The following is a 10000-nucleotide window of genomic DNA, read 5'->3' as shown; positions in this document are numbered from 1 at the left end:
TTATCGATCTTTGCCATCTGTAAGTTTGGGCTGGGATGTTATCTTCCGTAACATAAGATGTGATCAAATAACCTCTATCACTGTTCTTTTATTATTATTGTACTCAGGCGTTGGACCCTGGCTCTTTCATAGAGACCAATATTTGTAATTGTCTCTGGCCAATAGATTAGGATTACTCGACGTAATAGGGAATGAGATTAGCGGAAGAGTAGCGTCCCTTGATTGGACGTCACCCATAGTCTGTGACGTCACCGGCGGAAAAGTTATTAGAGAGAGAACGTCATGTTGGTTGTGCGCATGCGTCTCTCGTCCTCGCGGTAGTTCATTTTCGTGAGGCCCCAGGTACCACAATACTATGTCAATATCGGAATAATATCAATAACATTAATAATAATTATTATTATAATACTGATAATAGTAATACTACTACTACTACTACTACTACTACTACTACTACTACTACTACTAATAATAATAATAATAATAATAATAATAATAATAATAATAGTAATAATAATAATAATAATGATGATGATGATGATGATGATGATGATGATGATGATGATGAGGATGATGAAGATGATGATGATGATGATGATGATGATGATAAATAATAATAATAATATAATAATAATAATAATAATAATAATAATAATAATAATAATAATAATAAGAAGAAGAAGAAGAAGAAGAAGAAGAAGAAGAAGAAGAAGAAGAAGAAGAAGAAGAAGAAGAAGAAGAAGAAGAAGAAGAAAAACACAAATTTTAATCTTTCTAGAAATGATATTTTAGATTCTTTGGAGCAGTGAATTTAAGATTTTGAAGGACAATCTTCATTTGTCTATATTTGAAGTAAAAAGTCTGTGCTGACTGAAATGAAAAAAAGCGTTTCGCAGAGACGACAGTAAAATACAAAACAAGAGTCAAGAGTCTTTAAGGGAAGTACTTAGTACTTGCATCGGCTTTGAGTCGACTTTCAAGTGCACATTATTATCCGGTCGGATTATGTCGAGTCTGAGATATGATAAGTCTAATATAGGGAAATGGGGGTGGGGTAAAGAGGGTTGACCTATACTTATCTCTTCTATCCGACGCCCCCCCCCCCCCCTCCTCCCCATTCACCACCACCACCTTCCTACACCCTTTTCAATTATCTCAACTCCATAATGAGAATAATGTGTCACTTTTTTCAATTGTAATATGAGAGCAATCGTATGTTATGAGATTAGCGCATTATGAATAATTATACAGCATTGAACTATATTGTAAATTAAAAATTCATTTTTCACCTCATGTGCATCACTACATCTAATAACATACACACACACACACACACAGAGAGAGAGAGAGAGAGAGAGAGAGAGAGAGAGAGAGAGAGAGAGAGAGAGAGAGAGAGAGAGAGAGAGAGATACACACATTTCGCTGCCACCCTGTGGTAGAAGACTGGCGGTTCTGGAGGATTTCTTGCAGAAGTCTTTCGAGGTTGGGGAGAGTATGCATCCCAGTCTAACTCCAACCGGTTTTGAAAAATAATCCTTGTCGGTTGGCATATAGGACAGCACTAGTGGTATTCTTAGATAATGCTTCTATTGTTTGGATGATTCCTTCGTCAAAGCCATAGTTTCTTTGTTTTTTTCCCAGAGAGCTGAATGCGAAATGTTTACTTGAAGTCTATAAAGTTGTGGATTAACTATTTTTGGTGCTGGAGACATTTCTCTGTAAGAATTCGAGAATTGAACACCTGCTGGACTGTGCCTCTCCCTGCTCTGAACCCCGCTTGTTCTTCTGCAAGTTTTTCTTCTGACCTATTTGTTCAGCCTATTTAGGATAATGTGTAACATTATCTGGCTGGGATGATGAGGCTGATTGTCCGGTAATTGCTACGTTTCTTGAGAGTAGTCTACTTGGTAAAGGTATCCCTGGTGATTGTCCACGTTTTAGGCCATGTTTTTTGTTCAATATTCTCTGACAGAGCATTGTAAGTGCTGATAGTCTTTGTTCCTCGCCGCTTTTTTTTTTATAAGTTCTGATGGTATATTGTCTATTCCAGGTGCTTTATTATTGTTTAGACTCGTTATTGCACTCTCCACTTCCTCTCTTAATATTGTTGGGGTATTGTCTATTTCTATATCTTCGAGGTTTGTATCAAGTGTTGTGTTGTCCGGATTAATCTTCACATTATACAAGCCGTTGCAATACTCTGTCCATCTGCTATCCCCGACCAGGTGGAGTTGTCGTGCCATTAAGGTCGCGGGTTCGAGCCCCTATCCCCGCCGCGAAATTTTTATTCTCTATCGTCTTCTGGCACTTTCCTACTCACTTCATTTCTTGTTTATGTTTATGTTTGTTGCTGTAAACTATCCACCAATTTCAGCCCAAAAAATTTCTGCAATAATTGGATCCTTCAGTTTCTCAAGTCGAATTTGAATCTTGTTTTCTGTCAACACGTTTTGATTGAAGTCTTAATTTGAGTGGGCACAACACAAGATGGTAACTTCCAACACCATCCCCCGGGGTAAATTTTTGTTTTAGCCTTGTTAATACTCAACCTAAAGCGTTGTGGAGTCATTATAAAATTAATTTGATTGTGCGAATCTCCATCACGAGAATGCCATGTTGTTGTTCTCTTTGCTTTGTGTGGATGTGATGTGTTTTGCAAGTGTCAGTTTGTGGGTTTGAGCAAATTCAAGATAATCTTAAGTCCTTATCATTATTTGCTCCTATTCCATAGCGCTCTACTGTGCCGGCCAGTTTATATATATATATATATATATATATATATATATATATATATATATATATATATATATATATATATATATCGTCCCACTTTTGCATTTCAGTCTCCTTGTACAGCTAAACACGATATAATATTATTTTATTGATTAATTCAAATCAAGTATCAATATAGCTCACCACATTATGCTAACAATTTTGAGACGATGGGTCATGCATGAGTAAATATTTCTCCACTTCAGTATCAATGTGCCTTGTGAACGTGATGTCTACAAAACTATCAGAGCGACTACAGAATCTGGCCACTGTGGGAAAGGCATGTGCTTTGGTCACCATCATTATCATGGGAATACAGAGATTAGGAAATGGTGAGATTCTACTCGTATTTCATAAGCAGTTATCTGATCTCACTGTACCACGCCATTTCATAAATTAAATTTTGTGATGATGAGAAATGAAAGAATCAGAATAGGTAAAATAGAAGATAAGATAGAGTTATGAAATTCACGGTGTTTGGGATCAAACCTGAGATCGAATTCTAACGTCACCCATCACCTCTGTGTGTGTGTGTGTGTGTGTGTCTATGTATGTATAAACTTGAGCTTTTATGTAGCGTAAAAAATGTGCTAAATGTGCTCAAAGCGCTTGACAAAGGGTCCCTGAACAACAGCTACGCATAGCATGTAGAACGAGACATGACGCCTGTTAGACAATATTACAATTTTTCTGACAGAGACAAAACTGTTGACGGCCATTTTACACTCATTTTACACGTGAGTTCGTTGAGAGAATGTGAGTAAAGAGTCTTTTCCAAGGACTCACCTATGCGGAGAGCGAGGCTCGAACCCAGGACCTTCCGATTCGAAAGCGAGTGTCATACGACAAGACCACATAGCCGCATATATATATATATATATATATATATATATATATATATATATATATATATATAAGAGAGAGAGAGAGAGAGAGAGAGAGAGAGAGAGAGGGGGGAGATGACGAGAGAAGACAGATAGACAGACAGAGAGACAGAAGAGAGAGAGAGAGAGAGAGAGAAGAGAGAGAGAGAGAAGAGAGGAGAGAGGGGGGGGGGGAGAAGAAGAAGAAGAAGAAGAAGAAGAAGAAGAAGAAGAAGAGAGGGAGAGAGAGAGAGAGAGAGAGAGAGAGAGAGAGAGAGAGAGAGAGAGGGAGAGAGAGAGGGGTGGCGAAAGAATCCCACTGTGAACGAGCATTCAGTCCACACCACAAAATCTAAATCGCAAAAATCGATAAAAGGACTGAGGAATGCTATAAGTGCAGCTATTATGTGGACTTGTGGTATGACACTAGCTTTCGGAACGGAAAATCCTCGGTTAGAGCCTCGCTTGGCGCATAGTTGAGTCCTTAAAAAGGCTCTTTACTCACATTCTCTCACATACGCAGGTAAAAAATGAGTACCTGACCGTTAACAGCGTTGAATCTGTCAGAAAAAAATTGTAATATCGCCCTAACAGGTTTATGTCTCGTTCTACATTTTACCTGTTGCTGTTGGTCAGGGAGACCAAAAGCGCTTTGAGCACGTTTAGTGGATTTTGCTCTATATAAAAGCTCAAGTTTTTGGGGTTTTTTTTAATACGGTACGTCACTAATGCCTAACCGTTCTTGAGAGATATAACAGATTCACGTAATGTGAGACAATTTGGATGGTAACCCCACCATAGCGTACATACAAAGGGCAAAATGGCCCTTTAGAGATAATAGTACATCAATACCATATACCATATGAGATCAAGTAAATATGTTTAGACTCAAAACACACACACAGACACGCGCACACATAAACACACACGCACACAGGCACACACACACACACACACACACACACACATCCACCGAGGCGGTGGATGCCGATACAGTTCGATTTCAGATTTATTTCCAAACACGGGTTTTTTTTTCTTCTGTTTTCTTCTGCTACTTCTCATACTTACTTCGGAATATTAGATTTTTAATGTTACTTCGACTAAATTGGACAATCACCGCATCGACAGTAATACAGTCTGAGTCAGCTGATTTACTTAAAGAACAAGAGACATTGTGATGAGCATTGCAAATTGTACATTGATGTAAAATACGCTTTATGAATCTGCTTCTAAAGTGTGTTATTTTTTTTCAAGGAAAGCTTGAGATAATTCACCAAGGCATGAAAGGTACGGAACTTTCTCAGAACAATCTGGTTTTTGCCTGCTACAATGGACTTTGGGCGTATGGAGGCTGGTGAGTTTCTGAGATCATTAATTCTGGTTGGTTTGTCGTTTAACACAAATGAATTCGACACTTGTAGGTCTTATATTGCTAAGTCCCAGGTTTGAGAGTGTTTGTCAAGATGAGAGTGAGTCACTTTAATCGATCGATATTTGAAGAATGAATATTCAGTAAAAAAAATTGTATAAATGTGTTTTTAGAGTACAGCAGTATTCAGCGTCAAGGCCTTCTTCAACTTCGGCGAACAGAATTCCTTTTGGAACGGAGGAAAGTCGGCCCCCTTCACTGTGCAGTATTTTCATATACTACAATTTCTCATCCTTTTAAACCCTTTATATTAATATTCAACTTGGCTCTGATCTAGATCACGAATGTGGTTCAATCGGCTAAATTAAAACTTTGACACCGTCCACTTTATATGCATTACTCTACTTTTTTTAAAGTAGCCTACCAGGCTATAGACTTTGGCAGACAATGCATTAGTGCTAATATAAAAAGGACGCCTAATAGGAGACATGTACTGTATGAAATGGAATGCGGATTCCATATTATCAGCTTGAATATCCAATGAAGATTTATGAAGCACAGTGACCACGATTAATCTCTATCACAGAATCTGTGGATAAGTTCATATTAAATATTCATTGTTATCATCATTATCATCATCATCATCATCATCATCATCATCATCATCATCATCATCATCATCATCATCATCACCATCATCATCATCATCATCATCATCATCATCATCATTATCATCATTATTGTTGATATTATTATTATTATTATTATTATTATTATTATTATTATTATTATTATTATTATTATTATTATTATTATTCATTATTATTATCAGGGACGGCTGGTAATAATGGGCAGGGTGGGCAAATACCAGCCTGTTTTTTCAAGTTATATGCTGTATTACCAGGTCTGAAATAATCAAATTTAAATTAGATAATTTCAAAAGTTACTACTTAAACTTTATACTTCGTACTGAAATCAATTTGTGTGTATTTTTGATAGATTGCGAATCACCATGCATCCCTTAATGCATAAACCAGGATACGCTCCTGTTCTTTTTTTTATCACCCCCCCCCCCCAACCACTCCACTCCGCCCACATCGTCATCTCATCGTCTCGTCGCCTGACGGTGAACTAACTCCGATTTTTGCTGTCTGGCCTCTCTAGTACTAGGTCGGGCTAATTCAAATGAGCCCACCTTATTAACCAGTGAAAACTAAATAGAGATTTTGGCAAACGAACTTTTTCTTATTTATTGCCTTACTTGTGCTGGTACCATTGATGTAATGACTTTGGGAATGTTCCAGTATTGAATTAAATTTATTAATTTACTAATTTTACATCAATTTAGTATTGATTTGTGTTGTTTTTATATATTTGTTTATCCATTTAAACTTTTCTTTTTTTTTCTCGTTTTCTTTAGTGCTTCTCAAAACTCATTTATTTAAATTGTTTTCTTATTTGTTTTTTGTTGTTGTTGTTGTTGTTTTGTTTTTTTTGTTTTGTTTTTTAACAAATTAATTTGTTAGTTCTTTTTTTTTTAATTCTTAAAGTAATTACCCCTGTATTTTTATTGCCAGACAAAATAATTTTGCAAAACAATGTAATTTTCTATTGTATTCCGTATAATAAAACAAAACACTTTTATTCAAAAGTCACGACTAAATAAATATATAAAATACAACCACCATTTTGGTTTGCTCAACATTTGAATTAGTATACGAGAAATACTCTTCTGAGAAAAGGAGAGAGTTGAATTCTAACTGACTTATAGAGGAAATACGGAAGGGTGGGCAGATTCCGTACTTGCCCGTCCTGAAGCTAATACATACATAAGATAGTTCGCGATGAAGAGGCGGGAAGCTCGGGGTTGGTTGGGTAAGGAGTAAAGATAACACGGTCGTTATTGTTATAGTCTAACGAATGCATGAGGAGAAATTCGTAACATTATTTTGTCTTAATTGTATTGTATGAAGTATTGGCGAAAGCCTAAGATTAAATAAACGTTGTTTTTGTTTGTCTTATTTTGACTATGGAACTGATACTGATACGAGTACTTGTCATAGCAGAGCTGCCTACTTGAAATAGGAAAATAAAAATCGTAGTTTTCAGGGCTAATAAAATCGTAGATATTTTAACTACCCTTTTAAAAAATGACCGGAATTTCGACTGTTTTGATAGATATCAATTTTTTTTAAACGAGAAAAAATGATTGGAAACGTAATAATGATGGTGATGGTGGTAGTGATAGTGGTAGCGGTGGTGGTAGTAGTAATGATGGTGGTGGTAGTAATGATGATGGTAATATTATTATTGTTATTATTATTATTATTATTATTATTATTATTATTATTATTATTATTATTATTATTATTATTATTATTATTATTATTATTATTATTATTATTATCATCATCATCATTATTATTATTGTTATTATTATTATTATTATTATTATTATTATTATTATTATTATTATTATTATTATTATTATTATTATTATTATTATTATTATTATTATTATTATTGTACGTATTGGTGGTATTACTATTGTTGTATTTTTGTGTGGTTATTAATGGTATCAGTTTATTGTTTGGTTCCATTTACCATTTTTTTCCCACTTTCATGTGGTCATCAAATTGTATGATTTATTGTCGAAAGCCTAAGATTGAATAAACTTTGTAATATCGTATGGTAACCATCATTGTCGACGACATCGTCGTTGTCATCATAATCATCATTATCATCATCATCATCATCATCATCATCATCATCATCATCATCATCATCATCATCATCATTATCTTCATCATTAACAACAACAACAATATTAACAACAAGTACTACAATAGCAATAAAAACAATATCAACATCATCATAACATTTCCGTCATCGTCTCCACAACTATCATTCTAACCAACAGCACCACCAAAACCACTACCATAATTACATCCTCCTCCACCACCACCACCACCGCTACCACTATTCCAACCACTACCACCACCGGCACAATCACTCTAATCATCAAGACAGCAGTGAAATGCAATTTGAGCTCTGAATGAAACTCGAGTCATATCGCTGTTGTTGCTTCTCGGTTAAAACTTTAAGGTTACTACATACTACTGAAAACCAATAATGTAACAGAAATATTAATCTCGCCGTTGAGGGATTAAAGCAAATCTTTAATTTTTTCGAGTGAACGAAATGGACTTGTATTGTCAAGGTGTTGTCGCATTATGTCTCGTCGCTTTATTTTTTAGTGGTATTCTCTTTCGTGATTCAGTTTTGATTACGTTTGGAATAATTAAAATCTACTTGTAGTGTCATTTCATTGTGAATGTGATTATTTGTGGTTGAAATATTATTTTTTAAAAAGGTGAAAAAAAAATAATAAATTAAAAAAAAAAATTAAATTAAAAATAAATAAAAATATATAAAATAAATAAAAATATATATATTATATATATATATATTTTATATATATTATATATATATTATTATATATTATATATATTTATGACCGATCATCTTTGCCACCACTGTAATAGGCTAGAACCGCCATGATTATTATTTTTGTTATTGTTATTATTTTATCATATTATTATTATTATTATTATATTATTATTATTATTATTATTATTATGATTGTTATGTTATTCCTGTTCATTATTATTATTATTATTATTATATTATTATTATATTATATATTATTATTATTAGTATTAGTAGTAGTAGTAGTAGTTAGTTGTAGTAGTAGTAGTAGTATAGTAGTATTATAGTAGTTAGTTGTTGTTTGTTGTTTATCAGTATTATTATTATTATTATATTATTATTATTATTATTATTATTATTATTATATTATTATTATTATTATTATTATTATTATTATATTATTATTATCATCATCATATTATTATTTATTATTATTATTATTATTATTATTATTATTATTATTGTTATTATTATTATTATTATTATTATTATTATTATTATTATTATTTTTATTATTATTATTATTATTATTATTATTATCATTATTATTATTATTATTATCATCATCATTATTATTATTATTATTATTATTATTATTATTATTATTATTATTATTATTATTATTATTATTATTATTTATTATTATCATCATCATCATTATTATTATTATCATTATTATTATTATTATTATCATTATTATTATCATTATTATTATTATTATTATTATTATTATTATTATTATTATTATTATTATTATTATTATTATTATTATTATTATTATTATCATTATTATCGTATAGTTTCAATATGCTAAAAAATGGCAATGCTCTTTGCAACTTTAAAACATCGATAACATTTTCTAAAATATATAACCGACAATTTTCGCTACATTGATACACTTTCGAAATATTAAATAGATAAAACTGCATTAATTATAGAATCATAATCAAGAAAAGCAATACAATATTCCCTTTCAACATTCTTTGACGTCTCAACGCTGAATATTAAAAGTTTCAATCAATTAGTATATTACTTGAGATCAAAAGAAAGTATACACATTTAAAATCGTCGGTGCTTTTTTATCCGTTGGCGTAGGCTAATGATTTTCCACTAAGTTGTTTACCATTAGCCTTTTTGTGTATCGATAGTCGATGCATTTGTTTTTGACCTGAAATTCGCTCACCACGTCGCGCACGTGCTAAAATAACCCTTTAGCCCCTTCCTGTGGACAGGAAGTGTGTAGATGATTTTTTTTTTGTCATCCGTGTCTTCTTGAACTATTTTCAAGGCAGGAAAACACAATACAAAATACCATCCATTAATCTCCGCGATGCCACGACTTGGTTTAGAACAACGTGCACATGCCATTGGTCATCTTTAAGCTGGACACACTGTGACCAATGTTGCAAGAATGTTTAATATCATAAGGAGAACTATATATTCGTTAGTGGATCGATTTGAAATGATACAAACGGTAAGGGACCGAAATCGAACTGGCAGACCACGA

At 32.9% G+C, this 10000-nt stretch overlaps 1 protein-coding gene across 1 annotated transcript in view; it reads left to right on the top strand.

The window, feature by feature from the left end:
• Positions 1-10000, top strand: part of LOC144977234 (uncharacterized) — a 41000-nt gene that overhangs the window by 10653 nt on the left and 20347 nt on the right. Inside the window, exons 5-7 of the mRNA XM_078922237.1 lie at positions 1-19; positions 2979-3104; positions 4890-4989. The exon at positions 1-19 is cut by the window's left edge and continues 107 nt beyond it. Of these exons, the coding sequence (XP_078778363.1) occupies positions 1-19; positions 2979-3104; positions 4890-4989 (245 nt within the window). The remainder of the gene's footprint in view (positions 20-2978; positions 3105-4889; positions 4990-10000) is intronic.

Source organism: Berghia stephanieae, chromosome 7 (assembly GCF_034508935.2).
Source record: "Berghia stephanieae isolate SIO BIC M18660-M18661 chromosome 7, UCSD_Bste_1.3, whole genome shotgun sequence".
NCBI classification, from domain to species: Eukaryota; Metazoa; Mollusca; class Gastropoda; order Nudibranchia; family Aeolidiidae; genus Berghia; species Berghia stephanieae.
The sequence above is the reverse complement of the archived record's forward strand: the minus strand, read 5'-3'. Positions and strand labels throughout refer to the sequence as shown.